At 52.7% G+C, this 18,525-nt stretch overlaps 1 protein-coding gene across 1 annotated transcript; it reads right to left on the reverse strand.

Moving 5' to 3' along the window:
• Positions 1 to 2,017: 2,017 nt before the first annotated feature.
• Positions 2,018 to 18,243, reverse strand: LOC113985265 (ras-related GTP-binding protein A). The gene is made up of 10 exons (XM_027715908.2): positions 18,013 to 18,243; positions 17,515 to 17,548; positions 15,580 to 15,679; positions 14,426 to 14,492; positions 13,461 to 13,683; positions 11,452 to 11,547; positions 7,305 to 7,427; positions 4,855 to 4,946; positions 3,951 to 4,066; positions 2,018 to 2,507 (listed from the first exon to the last, which is right to left on the reverse strand). Exons 2-10 carry the CDS (start codon positions 17,539 to 17,541, stop codon positions 2,410 to 2,412), a joined length of 942 nt encoding a protein of 313 aa, XP_027571709.1. The 5' UTR covers positions 17,542 to 17,548; positions 18,013 to 18,243; the 3' UTR covers positions 2,018 to 2,409.
• Positions 18,244 to 18,525: the final 282 nt, after the last annotated feature.

Genomic DNA, 18,525 nt, shown 5'->3' on the forward strand with positions numbered 1-18,525 from the left:
CTTCTGAACTCCAGGCCCCTGGGGATGCTGTGGATGCTCCTCATGAGGTGCCTACAAGCCACAGTTGAGCAGAGCAAGGCTACTGCCAGGGATTTGCAGAATCCATGCTCCCCACTGGATGTGCTGGAGGAGCTGGATCCCAGCTGGATCCCAGTGCCTGGCAGCTGGTGAGCACCACAGACCTATGTCCATCCCACCCAGCCAATTCTCCTGGGGACAACCAGGTGCTGCTAAGGAGAGAAAAGCAGCAGGGGTACCCTCAGGGAGAGCCCCAGAAGCCAAGTTGACCCTAACACAGCTCATCACTGCTCACCCTAAAGCTGACCCGACTTGGACCATCCACAGTCCAATGCAGGAAGGGAACAGTCAGAAAATTTGGGAGCAACACCCAAGACAAACACAGGGACCCCAACCTGCCCAGCCCCAGGGAACCCACCCTGGGCCCCACGGCAGCTCTAGGAGGAAAGGAACAGGGGGGGGATTCACTCAGGATCTCGGTGACAGGTGGCATCAAGTTTCTCCCAGTTCCAAGGTCAAGCACTGACGGAAAAGGACGGATCGCTGCCATCTCAGCGGGGTTTGCCTCTTTGGGACAGGATGTGTGTGTGAGCAACATCTGGAGCAGCACCAGCTGGTTTTTGCTGTGAAGATCTGCCAGAGAAAGGAGGAAGAGTTTTCCAGGAGTGGGATGAGGGTGCTGAGCCTGATCCCCCAAACCTCCCTGCTCAGATCTGGGGAGAGGCAAACAAGCCAACACGGTGCTGCTGGAGCATCTTGCTATAAAGCCACCTGTGTTTTGTCACAGGAGGTTTCACAGAGCAGCACCAGCAGCACTTCCACCAGAGCAAAAGCACAAGGTTGATTCCCAAAATCCATGTATTTTAGGAAGAGAGATTTGCAGCCAGAGAACAGCAGATCTTTAGCCCCAACACTGGGTCACTGGCCCTGACAGGCTCCAGCCAGGCCAGACCCGGCACACGGGGTTTGGCTCCTGAGCAGCTCCCAGAACACTCCTCCCTCACCCCCATTTCCACCCCTTAACCTTATCCCGCTTCCATGTGCTGAAGTTTATCCCCTAAGGAAGCCCAACAACTCCTCATCTCCATGGAAATGACGCAGCATTCCCACTGTCCTTGCCCCGGCTCCGGCAGGATCAGGGATAACGTGTTGGGATAAGGTGCTCCCAGCAGGTGCCTCAGTCTTCCTGGAATTGTGGCTGTGACCCATCTTGTGCTGTCCTGGAGCTGCAAGCAGAGCCCATCCTGGTTATCCCCTGGAGCTGGATTCCCAAGGCTCCAACACATGGATCAGCAGCGACTCCTCCTCTTGCTCTGCTCGGCAGCACGGAGGGCAGGGTTGGGGGGTGGGAATCCACGACATTCCCTGCAGGACCTGGCCTGGTCCCAGCTGGAGGGGGAACTGGAGTTTGCTCCACCCAGATCTGCTGTTCCCACTCCAGGTATTCCACAGTCAAGCACAACCCCTCCATCTCCAGCCCATTCACAGTTCTCCAGAAGCTCCTGGACTGTTCACAGCTCCTCTCCCACGGGGATGATTCCCATTGAAAGCTCCCCCAGCCTGAGCAGCTGCAGGGTGGGCGGTGTGAGACACGGGTGTTAATTCCATGAGGATGGAGAGTGGATGGGAGGGTTTGTGTGGAGCCCCCTCCATTCTCCAGCCCAAGGTGCCCTTTGGCTCCTCATCCTCACCCAACAGACTTGCCCTGTCGGATGTCTCCCCTCCCAGTGGGTGTGTGGGCAGGGATATGGGGGCAAAGCCAGGCTTGGAGTCACCACACCCTTTTTATACAGTAACCTGATGCAGCAAGAGAAAAAAAAGGGAGGGAGATGCTGCCAAGCATCAGCTCCCACCCACCACGCCAGCAATTCCCAATGAAACTCCGGAATGGCTTCCAGACAAATCCCCCAAAAACATGAAAGGTGAAATGCAGCTCCCACACATCTGCTTCCCAAAGCTGCCTCAGGTTTTGGAAGAAAGCAAACCCACTTTCCAAAGCTGTAGGATCTGAAATCCCTGGTAGCAAAAATTTAATTTTATGATCGAAGACAAGGAGAAATTCAGAAACTTATTCAAGCAACCAACCGAGAAACCACTAAATATCCCATATTCCTGGAACTTAAAATGTCCTCCTGGCAGCAAAACATCCACCTGAGAGCACCAGCCCACGGGCATATCACCTGTCCTGCCTCCTCCCCAAGCCCAGGGGGTGCCAGGGAAGTCTCTGAAGGTCCGCAGTGTATCCAGACATCCTCTGAGCCTCTAGTGTCCGACGTGAAAAGGAGAGAAAACAAAGCAGCACACTCATAAAGCCCAACAAAGACATCGACAGTGTTAGATTCTCCTAAAAAGTAGTCCCAAATCCATGCTTGCTGCCCCCAAAGCCTGGGATCAGCGCATGAGCAGGCTGTGCTTTGGGCCATCCACCCTCTCCAGCTTCTCAAAGTGTTTCCTGGCGTTGCGGATGTTGATCAGCGTGGCCGCGGAAGCTGCGACGGAAAAGGGACAGGGGAGATAAAAAGGAGTTAAAAGGGGGCAGTGGCCACGTCCTGAGGGCAACAGCCCTGTCTGCAAGGTCCTGCTTCATCCTGCTGCTCCCAGGATGGGCAAAATTCAGTGTGGGAGGCTCCGGGGGAAATCTGATGTGGGAGGGTTTTGGCAGAATTTGATGTGGGAGGGTCTGGGCAAAATTTAATGTGGGAGGGTCTGGGCAGAATTTAATGTGGAATGGTCTGGGCAAAATTTAATGTGGGAGGGTCTGGGCAGAATTTAATGTGGAATGGTCTGGGCAAAATTTAATGTGGAATGGTCTGGGCAAAATTTAATGGGGAAGGGTCTGGGCACAGTTTAATGTGGGAGGGTCTGGGCACAGTTTAATGTGGGAGGGCCTGGGCAAAATTTCATGTCAGATGATCTGGGCAGAATTTAATGTGAGATGGTCTGGGCAAAATTTAATGGGGAAGGGTCTGGGCAAAATTTGATGTGGGAAGGTCTGGGTAAAGTTTAATGTGGGATGATCCAGGCACAATTTAATGTGGGATGGTCTGGGCACAGTTTGATGTGGGAGGGTCTGGGTAAAATTTAGTTGGGATGGTCTGGGCAAAATTTAATGTAGGAAGGTCTGGGCACAATTTGATGTGGGAAGGTCTGGGCAGAATTCAGTGTGGGAGGGTCTGGGCAAAATATAATGTGGGAGGGTCTGGGCACAATTTAATGTGAGGGGGCCTGGGCTGTTTGCTGATCCAAGAACACCACGAGGAAGAGCCCAGTGAACTCCAGCCACAGGGAGAGCTGCACAAGTCCCCAGAGCTGCCCATCTGCTGTTCCCCAGCACAGCCCTGTCCCAGCTGTGCCTCAGTCACACAGTTTCCCTATTTCAGTAACAAATGCAAGGGCAAGCACAGTGTGAGGCACGAGGTGTCCTGGACAGTGTCTCTGGAGCACCTCAGATCCCACCAGGAGCTCCAAGTGGAGCTGTGTAAACAGTTAACTGGTCCCAGGGGGCCTGGGCTGGCACTGCTGCAGCTTCTCCTTTAGGATAAATAGATGCTGCTATAATTAGAGTCCTGTCCACCAAGAGCAACACTCCAACATGATCCATCCCTGCTTCCTCTCCAAAACTCACCGGGGCTGCCAGCCCAGAACAGCCCAAAATAGGTTATTAGACATGACCTGCTAAACCAGGTCACATCTGTTCTGGTGGTTCCTCTCACAGCCACAGATCCTCCCCGTGACAGCAAGAGCTCAGCTGTCCCAGCACATCCCACCTCTGCAGAGTCACTGCTCACCCACCCTCCCCACCCCGCTCAATTCCTCTCCCTCTCTTCAGTTTTGTAATTAAATCTCATTTTCACAGTTGAAACTGTACTCATTTTGGCCTGTTGGGTTTTTTTTTTCCTGTCCTAAACAGGCTTATCTTGGCTTTGACTTACGTATGGAAGGGTCTGACATAACCACCATCACGTATGTGTTGGATGTAAAGATGTCAATGAAAGCAGCAAAGTTAGAGTTCCTGACCTCCATGCTCTGGAAAGAGGCTGCCAGCTTACTGAAAAAGTAGAAATAAAGGAAAAAAAAAGTAAATTAATTATTCCCGTACCACTGCTCAAGCAGCTTTTGTGCCCACATGGCCAAAATCCCTTATTTGAGCTGTGGGGAACAAAGCAGAGTTTGAATTCCCACTTGGCAGGGAAAACCAGGTGTGACCACAGCAGGGTTGGTTTTTAAGGACAAAACTCTTTGGCTCTGGGCTAAATGAGAACAGTACAAAGTGATTTGTGCATTGAACAGTGAAGGAAACTCCAGACACACAACCCCCTGACTGAGCCTGGACACTCTGGAGGACCCAGCAGAGATAAGGATAAAACTGGAACATCTGGAGACATCTGAACACCTGTAAACCATGGAGCCACTTCTCCATCCACCCAGGCTCCACACACTTCCAGGTATAACCAGACTGCAGAGCCTGGAGGCTGCTCAGAGCCAAGCTGCCCCAAAGCTTTCCACTTTTCCATTCAAAATATATGGATAAATAGTGCCTGGAAGCCTCTTCCTCCCCAGCCAGCCCAGGACTGGAGCAGAGCTTTCCACCTGACATTCCAAGCACTGTCATTGATTTATCCTGGAACTTTCCTCCTTTGCCCAGGAGAAAACAGCTGTTTCAGAACAAAAAAACCTCTTCAACCATCAGCAAAGGAGAAAGATATAAAAGCAACAACTTAAGTGAGCTGTGCTTAAGCCCAGTACAATCCCACAGAACTGGGATTCACTGGAGAGCCCCACAAAGCCAAAATCCCTGCTGAGGTTTCTCCCCACCTCCTGATCACATCAGCTCACCTGCAGCTCAGCTTGAATTGTTTGATGATGTTGCTGATTTTCTCAAACCTGTGGACGTCCCTCTGCTCTTTGCACTGATAGTGAGAAATGACCTGGAGAGGGGGCAGAGTCAGTCAGTGAGTCCAGCACAGGTTCCTCACTGTCAACAGCAATTCTGGGAATGGGTGGGACCAGGATTCCCTTTGCCTTTGGCTGATAGAATCTTGGGAACTATTTGCAAGAACTCTTGTGGTGCTTTCAGGGAGGAACAGGAGCCAGTAACACAATCACCAGGGAGCCTTTCACACACACAAAGCCTGGAAATATGCAGTTGTCCACCTGAGGTCTGGATGCTGCAACTTAGCAGCAATTTAAATCTTGATTCAAAGTAAAAGAATGTGCAAGGAGAGGAAAAAAATGCAACCTCAGGAACGGGAAAGGACACCTGCCAAGTGCTGGGATGGCTCTTCTCAGTCTAAGGTGCTGTGGATTCTCAAGGAACCTGAGCACAGGCAGGATGCACAAACGGAGCTCCTGGAGCCAGACCAAGCTGTTCCTCCTGGAGAAAAGCAGCACAAAGGCAGCTGGATTCCTCAGGAGTTCTCTATCCATCAGTCCAGTCAGACCAGCACTGAGCTGCCTCATCCAGAGCACTTCCCTCCTCTTCCTCCCACGCAAATCCAGCAGCAGTTGCAGGATTGGATTCAAACATTCAGGGGATCTAAAGCCTTTTAGGAATCCTTGCAGTGGGATCTCTCTGCAAACCTTTCTCCCCAACCCCTTCCCTCCTCAGCCACATGAAGAACAGGCCAAGAACTGCATTTACTGCACGAGGGAAGGGCACAAAGAGCTGCACCATCTCCATTCCCACAGCAAAGCAAAGAGGAATTTTAAAAAACCTGAAGCCACAAGATTCTTCAGAATCACAAAATCAACTGTTACTGGCAGTGCCCTTGCACAAGGATGTGAAACTCTGGAGTCACATTTGTGACTTCTGAGAATTAATGGGTTTTTTAAGTTTGGGGTTTTTTTCCTCTTTTTTTCCCTTAAGCACCTTAAAACAATCACTCTTTAAACCTGCCCAATTATTCACACAAGGACAGGTTTAGCCAGATTCAAGGGTTGCATTCCCAGTGTGAAGTTCCTTCCTAAACATCCCAGATGAGGTGTTTTTTTTTTTTTAAACTATGATTTGAACACAATTTCAGAATCAGGTTTCCAGAGTAAGATTCCACAGTAAGATTTTCAGAGTTAAGATTTCACTTCAGGAGAAAAAAGCCCTGGGGGCTTTTTAATGTATTCCATAAATACATGGAATATATTATTATATATGAATATGTATTATTATTCACATATTTCATAAATACATGAAAAAAGGGAGATGAGTCTTATAAAAGTCACCATCACACTGAAAATAAGAAGTTTTGTAGCAAAGATTATTCATTTTCAGTTAAAAATGTCCTTCACTGTTACACACCCCCAAGGTGGAACTATTTATTATCTAGAAGAGGTCAAAAAGCAGAACTTGCCAGACATGGCAGGTGTTTGCTTCTGATAGTTTAAGAAGGGGGAAGAGTCATGGCTCCTTTCCCACATTCCCTCCATCATTTCCAAATCCCCATCAAGGAAAGCACTCAAAAAACTTCAAACTCTTTCCTTCAGCTCAGCAAGAGTTTTGGGGTAAAGACTGAGGAGCCAAATCCATAATCCAAGAGTGTGGATGGACAAGCAGCAGTGGTGGTTTTAAGCAGCACCTTTCACCTGGCAGAGACAGGGATTGGGAGCACAATAACCTGGAAAACCATTGCAACCCAATGGTTCATGATCCTTTATCTGTATTCTGGGTTTGCAGAGCATCAAACCCCAAAAGAAATCAAGTCCAGTTTAAATGTCACAGCAGGAGGAAATGAAAAGGCTTCTTTTTCAAGCTAAATGAGGTTCCTGCCCTGTGCAGAAAGGAATTCTCAAAGAAGTCTCACACTTTCACAGCCTGGAAGAGGGAAACACCAATAAACCCTCAGCTCAGCTGCTGGAAGGGGGAATTTTGGGAAGGTCCCATGAGCCACAGAATCATATCAGCTACTTTCAGTATCCCAAGGGCTGGATCAAAGCATCCCCTGTGTGGGGCTGGCACCTCCCAACAGCACTTCCATGGAATCCTAAATGGTTTGGGTGGGAAGGGACCTTAAAGGGCATCTCATTCCACTCCCTGCCATGGGCAGGGACACCTTCCACTAGCCCAAGTTGCTCCAACCTGGCCTTGGACACTTCCAGGGATGGGGCAGCCACAGCTTCTCTGGGCAACCTGTGCCAGAGCCTCCCCACCCTCACAGCCCAGAATTCCTTCCCAATATCCCATCTAACCCTGCCCCTGGCAGTGGGAAGCCATTCCCCCTTGTTCTCTCTCTCCAGACCCTTGTCCCAAGTCCCTCTCCAGCTCTCCTGGAGCCCCTTTAGGCCCTGGAACTCACCAGGAAGGTGGCTCTCTCAAACAGCAGCACTTCATCTGCCTCGATGATCTGAGCAAAGTTCCTCAGGTTCATCTCCAGCTGCTGCACGTTGGGGATCAGCTGGTACACGATGCTGGACCAGGCCTGGCAACACAGACACAACATGAGGGGTCACCAGCACTTCTTTGGTTCCCAATGTGCTCAGATTCCCTAAAAGTCCAGATGGCGTACAGTGCACCTCCCAGATGTGGTTAAAGTTTGCACGACTCGGGCCAGAAATGTATTCCCGCTACTTAGCAACGCTGCAATGGAGGGAGGGAGAGGACAAGGTGGGAGCATTGGTCAGTAAACTCAGGATGTATGAAGACACTGTCACCGCCCCATTACGAGCCCACGTCTCATCTGTGGAAACCAAACTGGCTGAACACGTCCGAAGCCTGGAAGAGAAGATTGAAGAGGGACACCAAAAGCTAAGAGAGGAAATTAAGGAAGGGATGTTCCATATCTCGCCAGGACAAACTGTGAGATAGCTCTCTGCTATCAGGAGCCAGCGTCCCCCAGCCAAGGAGAGAAGGTACACTCCACATAGCAATCTATGGTTTTACCTCCATGAGCACGGAGAAGATATGAGGAAGTGGGATGGGAAACCCACCTCTTCCTTAGCAGCCCGGGTATGTGAACTGAAAAGAGGAACAAGTACCACAAGGAACTCTCCAAAGGTTAATGCTGCTCCAGTCTCTCATGGGCAAGACTCCAGACGGTACAGGAATGATGATACGTCTAAACCTCTTGAAGGGACCTCCAGGTCATACCCACAAGAAGAGCACAATGAGTACCATGACCAGGACTAGGGGTGCCCTGCCTCTAGCCAGGTAGAGGAGAGGGACAATCGGGTCTATTGGACAGTGTGGATTCGGTGGCCTGGCACATCAGAGCCACTCACTGGAAAAGGGTGAGGCTCCAGAGCACCTACAGTACATTGACGACATCATTGTATGGGGGAACACGGCGGGCGAAGTCTTCGAGAAAGGAGAGAAGATCATCCAGATTCTCCTAAGAGCCGGTTTTGCCATTAAACGGAGTAAGGTCAAGGGACCTGCTCAGGAAATTCAGCTCCTAGGAGTGAAGTGGCAAGATGGACGCCGCCTAATCCCAATGGAGGTGATTAACAAAATAGCAGCCATGTCCCCACCAACCAGCAAGAAGGAAACACAGGCTTTCTTAGGCGCTGTGGGCTTTTGGAGGATGCATATCCCCGAGTATAGTCAGATTGTAAGCCCTCTCTACCTTGTGACACGGAGGAAAAATGATTTCCAGTGGGGCCCCGAACAACAACAAGCCTTTGAACAAATTAAACAGGAGATTGCCCATGCGGTAGCCCTTGGGCCAGTAAGGACAGGACAGGACGTGAAGAACGTGCTCTACACCGCAGCCGGGGAGAATGGCCCTTCTTGGAGCCTTTGGCAGAAAGTGCCTGGGGAGACCCGAGGACGACCGCTGGGATTCTGGAGTCGGGGATACAAAGGATCTGAAGCCAGCTATACACCAACTGAGAAAGAGATCCTGGCTGCCTATGAAGGAGTTCGAGCTGCCTCAGAAGTAATCGGCACCGAAGCGCAGCTCCTCCTGGCACCCCGACTACCAGTGCTGGGCTGGATGTTCAAGGGAAGAGTTCCTTCCACACATCACGCCACCGATGCCACGTGGAGTAAGTGGATCGCTCTGATCACGCAGCGAACCCGGATAGGGAACCCTAATCGCCCTGGGATTCTGGAAATTATCACCAATTGGCCCGAAGGTGAGAGTTTCGGACTATCCTCTGAAGAAGAGGAGGAGAAGGTGACACGGGCTGAGGAGGCCCCACCATATGACAAGCTACCAGCAGATGAAAGGCGATATGTGCTCTTCACGGATGGCTCCTGCCGCATTGTAGGGACAAACCGAAAATGGAAGGCAGCTGTATGGAGTCCCACACGGCGAGTTGCAGAAGCGACCGAAGGACAAGGTGGGTCAAGTCAGTTTGCAGAGCTTAAAGCCGTTCAGTTGGCTTTGGATATAGCTGAACGAGAGAAGTGGCCAAGACTCTATCTCTACACTGACTCATGGATGGTGGCCAATGCTCTGTGGGGATGGCTGGAGCGATGGAAAAAGGCCAACTGGCAGCGCCAAGGGAAACCCATCTGGGCGGCGGAGATGTGGCAGGACATCGCTGGCCGGGTAGAGAAACTGAGTGTGAAGGTCCGTCACGTAGACGCTCATGTAGGCAAGAAACGGGCTAATGAGGAGCATCGTAACAACGAGCAGGCGGACCGAGCTGCCAGGATTAAAGTCTCTCAGGTAGATCTGGATTGGCAGCACAAAGGAGAATTATTTCTGGCTCGATGGGCCCATGACACCTCTGGTCACCAGGGGAGAGATGCAACATACAGATGGGCTCGTGACCGAGGGGTGGACTTAACCAAGGACATTGTCTCACAGGTCATCCATGACTGCGAGACGTGTGCTGCCATCAAGCAGGCCAAGCGGGTGAAGCCTCTATGGTATGGTGGACGGTGGTCAAAGTACAGGTATGGGGAAGCCTGGCAAGTTGACTACATCACGCTCCCCAAAACCCGCCAAGGCAAGCACTACGTACTGACCATGGTAGAAGGAAGTACTGGATGGTTGGAGACATACCCCGTGCCTCATGCCACTGCCCGGAATACCATCCTGGGCCTTGAAAAACAAGTCCTGTGGCGACACGGCACCCCGGAGAGAATTGAGTCTGATAATGGGACCCATTTCAAGAATGGCCTCGTAGACACCTGGGCCAAAGAGCACGGCATTGAGTGGGTGTATCATATCCCCTACCATGCACCAGCTGCTGGAAAAGTTGAGCGGTGCAACGGACTGCTGAAAACCACCCTGAAGGCACTGTGTGGGGAGACTCTCAAACACTGGGAGCTGCATTTAGCAAAGGCCACCTGGTTGGTCAACACCCGAGGCTCCATCAATCAAGCTGGCCCTGCCCAATCAGAACCTTTGCATACTGTAGATGGAGATAAAGTCCCCGTGGTGCATATGAGAGGAATGTTAGGGAACACTGTTTGGATTAGTCCCACCTCATAGGGAAGACTGGATTAGTCCCACCTCAAGCAAAGGCAAACCCATCCGAGGGGTTGTTTTTGCCCAAGGGCCGGGTTTCACCTGGTGGGTAATGCAAAAAGATGGGGAGACACGTTGTGTACCACAAGAGGACCTAATTTTGAGTGAGAATGGTCTGTAATGTTTCATTGTATATATATATATATATAGATGTACATAGTTTTAAAGGGATATAGTTTTTAAAGGGGGTTAATTTGGGCATGACATGGATGGCATAGAATAAGGGTGGATAATGTCCTAGTTAGGACAGCTGAGACCAGTTCATCAGGGTATGGGTGTAACCCAAAACTGTGTATTCTATAGCCTTCCATGCCATTTCCCAGAAACACTCAGAGAGGGATTATTTGCAGTTCTGGGTATTGACAGCCTGGGCAACACTGAGAAGCTTCTCTCACCTCAGGTACCTACAGTGGACACCACCAGAGGAAGCCCAGACCTGAGGAGACTCTTCACCAAGTCAAGTTCTTCTCCACATCACTCAGAGAAACCATAATGCCACTAAACAGGCTTAAACCACCCTCATTTGAAGTTGGCAATGCTTCTGTCTCTTCCTCCCAGATAAATCTGCTCAGGTTTCCAGAGATATTTCAATCTGGAGGAAGGTCAGATCGCAGATGGACACTTGGCAGCCCATCCCTGATCCAGAGAGCTCCACCCTATCCCAAGGAGCCAGGAACAAGCCCAGGAGGGGCTGGGGATGCTGTGATCAACATCTGTGCTCTTCCAGACTGGGATCCTCCCAGCTCAGCTCCCCCTCTCTGCCCCTCTGCTGACCCGGGTGTGTGGCACTGCCTGACCAGACCCTTCCCCAGGAGCCAGCTGGATATTTGGGATGCCTGTTTGCCAAGTACCTGACTTCTTTTAATTAATTAATTAAGCCCAGGATGCCCTGACACCATTTACACCCTCCAGAAGGAGCTGTTGCAGAACTGACCAGAGCCAGTCTCTGCCACAACACCTCTTCCTCTTCTCATGCTCCTGTCTCCAAGTGGGAAGGCAGATATGGAGAGGGAGCTGTACAAACCTTGTAAAGGGTTTCATCCCAGATGGAGGTTCTAAAACAAACACATTCCAAGGGCCGGGAGAGGCGTTTCAAGTCCTCTTCACGCTCCTTAAAAATCTGGGAGATGAAAAGACAGAGCAGCAGTTGAGTGAAAGCAGTTTTGCCTGTGCTGTGGCCACACAGACCATGGATGTCTTGCTAGATTATCCCAGACTGGTTTGGGTTGGAAGGGACCTTAAGGATCATCTCATTCCACCCCCTGCCATGGGCAGGGACACCTTCCACTAGCCCAGGTTGCTCCAAGTCCTGTCCAACCTGGCCTTGGGCACTTCCAGGGATGGGGAATCCAAAACTTCTCTGAGACCCAAAGCTGAAATAACTGCAGTGGGAGTGGGAGTGAAGGCAGACAGGCTGGAGTGTCCCTGAGGACCTAAACTGTGACAAATCCCTGGCAAAAAGCTCCATCACTGAGAGCAGGATGGGAGGGAAGCAGCTGAGGGCCCTCAGAATGAGCTCACACAGACTTCTCTGCCCACACCACACTCTGCCCTCAGAAGTTATGGGCACCAAAAAAGGGCAGCAGAGGAACAGCAAAGCCCAGCCAGGCTCCTCTGGAACTGCTGGAACAGCAGCAGGACAGCCAGCAAGGGGAACACACAACCACCACCCTCACTTGAGTCTTGTGGGAACATGACAGAGCATGAACCAAGCCCCATGAAATGCTGGGCCAACACCATGTGGGTCCTGGACAGAACAGGCTTCACTAAGACCTACAAAAACAGTGATTTAGCCCAGTGTTTGCATGGGCTACTGAGCAGCAGATACCCTAAAACAGCTCTTGATGGGTGGTAAGGCCCCTCTTCTGCCCACCCCTCCCTTCAGGGCCTCTCCTGAGTCTGTACCACTGGTTAAACCAGTATTTGTGCACTAGTCCCTCCACAAATCTGGACAGGACTGCAGCAAAGAAGATTTTAGACTCATCCTTCCACCTGGAGGGAAATGAGGAAAAGCACCTTGAGCCCTCTGAAAGAGCTCTGAGCTGTTTCTGCCCTGAGCTGGAGGGCAGAACTAGAACTGGAAGAGGAAGATCTCTGCTCTCAGATAGGACAAGGGATCCAAAGCCCACCTGCCACGTGGAAAGGTGTGTCTGTGCAGGGAGGTCAGCTCTGGTTTCAGCCACAGGACCTGCACGTTCCCTCTGCAGATGCCCAGGCAAAACTCAGTGGGAACTGGTAAAAAGTTTAATAAAACCTCTTATTTCTGACAAAACCCAACACCCTGAAGTGGTCTCCAAACTCCCTGCAATGCAGGGAGTGGCCAAGCAGCTGGGGATGTGCTCAGACCCACACAGCTCAACTCCCTTGGGCTATCAGGAGCTGTCCAAGCACAAAAAGGAAGGTTTGTAGGAATTCAACATCTTCCCACCTCCCTGTGACCTTTCAAAAGCTCCAAACAGAACAGAAGTCACCCAACGCCTCTGAAAGGTTGATCCTCAGCCTTTGGTTAGGTGCTTGGGTGCTTCAGAGGATCTCTGGGCAGGCAGAGCAGGATCGACCAACCGAAACCACCTCCTGGTTAAGTGGGAAAGTTCCACCTCTTATTTTTTGGTGATGCTTTAGAACAGAGCCTGTGCTGGACTGAAAGCAGCAGCTGAGCTGAAAACAACTCTCACTGTCACCACCACCATCCAAATGGCAGGCAGGGAGTTTAAGGAGCTGGATTTCCTTCAGTTCCACCTCCCTTCTGGAGCCAAGGTGTGCTGGAAGCTCTGGAACCAGCACTATAAAGGGAAAGGCTTTGAGTGGTTGTCACTAAAAATCACTGCTTCTGTTCTCCGGGACATTACAAGATGACACACTTCAAAAAAGGCAGAGAAAGCTTAGAGGGCTCTGCCAAGCCTGAACATCTGAGAAACCCTTCGAGGAACAGCCCTGGCAGGGCTGTGTTTGATGTGTGACACCGCCCTGCACCCGCACAGGCAGGAGATGCTCCGTGGGGAAGCATTTCCATGGCAACCCCCGGCTTCTCACCAAATCCCGCTGGTCCTCCTGCACCAAGTCCATCTTGTGCACCAGGCAGAAGATCTTGGCATCAGGGGAGTTCTGCAGAATGGCCTCCAGGCAGGACTGGTAGTAGTGCATGTCCTTCTCCAGCTCCCGGCTCTCCACGTCGAACACGTAGATGAGAACCTCCACGTTGCGGAAGATGTTGTCCCTCTGGCTGGTGAAGTAGTTCTCCATGAAGGTGTCCTGCCTGAGGAGCAGAGCAGGAAAGCAAGGAGACTCCTGTTAGAGCAAGCAGGACTTGCTTGGAAAGGTGAAGAAGGTGCTAAGTGTAAAATATCAGGGCTTTCATTTGGAGCTGCAGATCCCACCGCAGGAGCCCGTGTTAGAGCTCTATTCCCCATGACAAAGCTCCCTGAGCATTCCCAAGCAAAGCTGGAAGCTCCTGAAGAGCATCAGCCCACCAGTTCCACCTTAAGCTGAAGCTTCCCTTGTGCTCTGTGTCCTGCTTCTGGATCCACACTGGCTTCTAAAGAGCTGCTTATAAAACACCCACAGCAGCAGAAGCAGCTGAAATATGACCAAGGTATCAGTTTAGCCTGTTATCCCAGGATTTCAGTCTCCCCTGGCTTTGGTTGAATGTGTTTAGGTGATGCATGAGGCCATGGAGCTGAGGAAGCTGAGCAAAGCTCAGCTGAGGCTCTGTCAGAGGGACAGCATTCCTCAAAAAGCTGCTTCCAGGAGCCACAGGATCACTGGTAACCTTCAGCATCACCTCTCTGCACACATCCCACTTGGAACAAGCTGGTGGTGGGCAATTCCAAGAGCAGTAGCACCTCCCAGTACCTCAGGAGAAAGCCCAGATGGAGGATTCTCTTGGCACACAAGCACCACACTCCCCCCTTGGAGCAGAATCTGCTCTGTTCCATCCTTACCTGATTCCCCACACCACCCCCAAAGGACTCAAAAAGAAAGGAATAAACAGTACCTACCCTCCACAGTCCCACAGGTTTAACACCAGGTTCCCCAGGAATCTGACATGGGAATGCTCCACATCAACTGCAGAGAGACAACAGGAGTTTACTGACTGTACCACACACCTGGATCAGAGCTGCCTCCTCCAAAAATCAGCAGAGAATCATGGAATGGTTTGGGTTGGAAGGGACATTAAAGCCCATCTCATCCCACCCCCTGCCATGGGCAGGGACACCAGGTTGCTCCAAGCTCAGTCCAGCCTGGCCTTGGACATTTCTGAGGATGGGCCATTTCTCCCAACACAGCCCCCAGTTGGTAAAATCCCACCTAAACACCACTGCTGGACATTTCCCCCAGGAATTCCAGCCTCCCTGCCCAGGGCACTGCTCTCCTGAGAAGTGCAGCAGGTGCCCCCCCCTTCAACCACACGCTCCCTGATCTCTGGGATGTTTTAGGAATGATTTTAGTTGCATCAAACCCTGCAAGGCCTGAATCCAGCCTTGACAAAATAAACCAATAACACAGAGAATGGAAACTTCAGGAACAGGCCAAATTTACACCAATCCCTGACATTAAGCCCTCACATTAAATCCTTCCCCATGAGGAGTGTTAGATACGGACAATTCACCCTCCTCTTTCAGAGGAACCACTTCTTGCTTTTTCTCATCAATGGCTGCTTTGGAAGGGGAAAAAGAAAAGGCACAAGGCACTAATTAAGCCCAGTGTTTAATCCTTCCAAAACCACGGGCAGATTGCAGGATCCCTGTGCTGGAGATCAGCTGCATACAAGAGGAATGCTCCACCAACACAGAGCACGAGGAGGCTCTGACACTCCTCCACTAACAGGTGTAGCTGCAGCACAAGCTGCTTCCTTATCCCAAAATAAAAAAAGTTCAGGATGAAGGTCAAACAGTAAAGCAGCAAAACAGGACCCAGTCAATAAAGCAGCAAAACTGAAGCCAGTGCTGCCTCCCCCTTCCTTCTCCAGCTTCCTGCCTGTCCCCGGCTGGCCTCCGAGGGAGCTCCCTGTGAGGTGTGGCAGCTGGGAGGACCAGCAGGGACACACCTAATCCAGAGGAGAGGCAGGAATTGCTGCAGGGAATGGTCCCACCCCATTAATGAGGGGAGTTTGAGCCCTGAGAGCTGGGAGTGCAGACAAGAGCAGCCTTACTGGTGGCCCCCAGGCGCCGCGTGTCCCGGGCGATGTAGTTGGCAAAGATAATAGATCTCATGCTGGTCTTCCCAGACCCACTTTTACCCATCAGCAGCACCTGGGAAGGAAAAGAAAACCAGGAAGAATTAGGTATGAAACAGCACTAAGGCCTTCACAGCCCCCTCTAGTTGCCATCTCACTGCCAAAGCCACAGAAACACAGCACTGACATGTTTCAGCTGGGACTGCACAGGAGAGAGAGGCAAAGAGGAGCATCAGGCCTGGGAAGCAGGACATGGACATCCTTAACTCCTTTCTATCCATGGGCACTGGACTGTGGTCAGACTGAACACCTTCTCCCAACACAGCACTTGGGAAGAGCAGGAGCTGCCTCCCCCTTTCCCGGCCCCTCACCACAGGAAGAGCCCTGATGGCTTTCATGGCAGCAAACGACTTTGCCAGGACAGAGGAACAGCTTTGTCTCAAGCTGTTAAGACCAGACTGGAAACAATCCCTCCCCCCCTTTCCTAATCACAGGATGGTTTGGGTTGGAAGAGACATTAAAGATCATCTGATCCTGTTGTTCTCCTTCCCGTAATGTGACTTGTTTTCTCTTCCCCAACAGAAGTGACAATTCAAGTTTCAGGGGTTAGAAGACCAGAAGAAAGAAGTTAAAAGCAGGTGGGACAGCCCAGGTCAAGTGCACCAGTGTATGGGGGACACTTGACTCCAGAGTCTTGTCTGCAGGACATCAGGCCAAAGGAGAGGTACCAAAAAGTAGGGGATGCTGGGGCTTGGGGAGTGGGGATGAGGGGAGACAGTCCCACAGGAGACAGTCCCACAAGGCAAGACTTGACATTGTGATCTAAAAATAAAAATAAAAAAGAAACCCAAGCCAACCGTGGCAACCAACACAAAACCCAGCTGTTAAACGAGTTCCAGTCACAGAACCGAGTCCAGCCTTTGGCAACAGCTCTGGAAGTCTCCCATCAAGGAGAGGTTTAAGGAGAGCAGGGGCAATTTAAGGAGTGCAGGACACTGGCCAGGAGGGCACTTGCTCCACTCCCACCCTCTCTCTGTGACAGTACAACAGGAGCTGCCACAATTTCATGGGAAAACCTCAGCAGAATCCCACCTCTCTGCTCGCTCCAGTCATTCCTGCAGCTTCCCAGAGGCTGAGAGAGCCCTGGCCAGAGGAACCTGAGCACAGGCCTCCAGGATTTGGGAATGAGGCCTGTCCCTGAGTGAGGGAGGCTGGTCAAGCCAGCCCAGAAGGCTGTGCTGTCCCCTGAGCTCATCCCAGGGAACACAGCACAGCACAGCTCTTATTTCACAGCACCAGCACAAACGCCACAGCCAGGAACTCCATCCAGATCACAGGGAAACCCAAATCCCAAGTTTTGGGCTGCAGAGGCCTTGCAAAGGGATCAACCAGCAGGCAGGAAACCCAATCCCAGCACATCATGGAAAACCAGCCACATATTCCCTACACAGCCCCTTTAACAGCTTTGGATGTGCTTCTGCTGGAATACACCCACCCCTTCAATTCCCAGAGGAGCTTCTCCTTCCCCAAGGGTTAAATTCCATCCTCCCAGGAGCCCTGAGTGAATTATGGGCTCCCCACTGAGCTCCTGGACACCTTGGAAGGCTCTCCCCTTGGAAGGGCCAAGGAAGTGGTTTGGAGTAGATCCTCTTCCCCCACGCTGAGCACGGGGGTTTGCAGAGGGTTTTGCAACACATCCCAGAAACAGCTGCCCACAGTTCTGGTGGATGGCCCTGCAATCAGCCAGGAATAAACCCAATTTTAATGTCTGGCTCTTGATGCAGCCGCTGATTCCAAGAGCCTTCCAAGGCACCTGAGCCCCAGAGGGACGGACACAACAAACAACGACATTCCCAAACGGGGATGGGGAAGGAAAACCCAACAGCACAGGATCCCCCTCCCAGTCCTTACCTTCTTCTTCATGGCTGTGCTGGGCATCACACACCTGCCGAGAGAAGCCCACCTTGGATCGCTGCTTTCCTTGGATCACCGCTCGCCCATCCCGATCCCACCCCCGCAGCGCGGGGGAAGCGCTGGCACAGCCCCCCCTCCCCCTGCCATGGGGAACTCCCGCTGCTGGGAAACCTCCGGCACTCCCGGAATCCCACGGCCCGGGCGGGAGGGGCCGGGACCCCCCGCAGCCTCTTCCCCGGGACGAGCCGGGATGTCCCTGCCCTAGGGATGTTCCGCAGCCCCTTCCCCGGGGATGGCCCCAGAGCCCCTTTCCCAGGATGTTCCACAGCCCATTCCCCTGGGATGGCCCCACAGCCCCTTCCCCCGGGATGCCCCTTTCCCCGGTCCCCCCTTCCCCCCCAGCCCCATCCCCAGCCCGCCCCGAGGCCCTCGCCCCCATCCCCGCGGGGCCCCGCAGCGGCCTGGCCGCCGGGGCCGGGCCGTGCCCGCCGGTACCTGCGGCGGCGCTGGGCGGCTCGGGGGGGGCTGTGCCGGGGCGGCCCCCGGTGCCTGCGGCGGGTCGGGGCCGGCCGGGGGCGGTGCCGCTGTGGCCGCCGGTGAGTCGGGCGGCGGTGGCGCGGGGGGCGGGCCGGGAGTGTGTCCCAGTTTATCCGGGCGGAGTGTCCCGGAGTGTCCCGGAGTGTCCCGCCGTGTCCCGGTTCCCCCCCCACCGCCGCTCACGGGACCCAGCGCTGTGGGGCGGCCGCCGCCGGTCACGTGAGCGCGCGCGCGCGCGCGCACCCCGCCCGCCGCGCGCGCGCCCCCACCATCCCGTCAGGAAGCCCCGGCCGCCATGTTAAGTGAGGGCAGCCCTTCGCTGGCAAAGAGTGAGGGGGGGTGTGTGGCGAGGGTGTCCTGGTGATTCCCGGCCATTCCCGGTGGTCCCGAGGGCACGCGTGGGGCGGCGGAGCGGGGCCCGCCGGAGCAGCACCGCTCGGCGCGGCGGCGGGGAGAGGCAGTGGCACTTTG

This window comes from Pipra filicauda, unplaced genomic scaffold, assembly GCF_003945595.2.
Source record: "Pipra filicauda isolate LSUMZ 115617 unplaced genomic scaffold, ASM394559v2 scaffold532_size348037_pilon, whole genome shotgun sequence".
In the NCBI taxonomy this organism is placed as follows: Eukaryota; Metazoa; Chordata; class Aves; order Passeriformes; family Pipridae; genus Pipra; species Pipra filicauda.

Coding starts and splice junctions, on each gene's coding strand:
- LOC113985265 (XM_027715908.2), bottom strand. CDS start 17,541: ATGCCCAGCACAGCCATGAAGAAGAAG. Junction 7,428..11,451: donor GGGATGAAACCCTTTACAAG/GTTTGTACAGCT, acceptor CTGTGTTGCCAG/GCCTGGTCCAGCATCGTGTA. Junction 2,508..3,950: donor TATGTCAGACCCTTCCATAC/GTAAGTCAAAGC, acceptor TTTCCGTCGCAG/CTTCCGCGGCCACGCTGATC.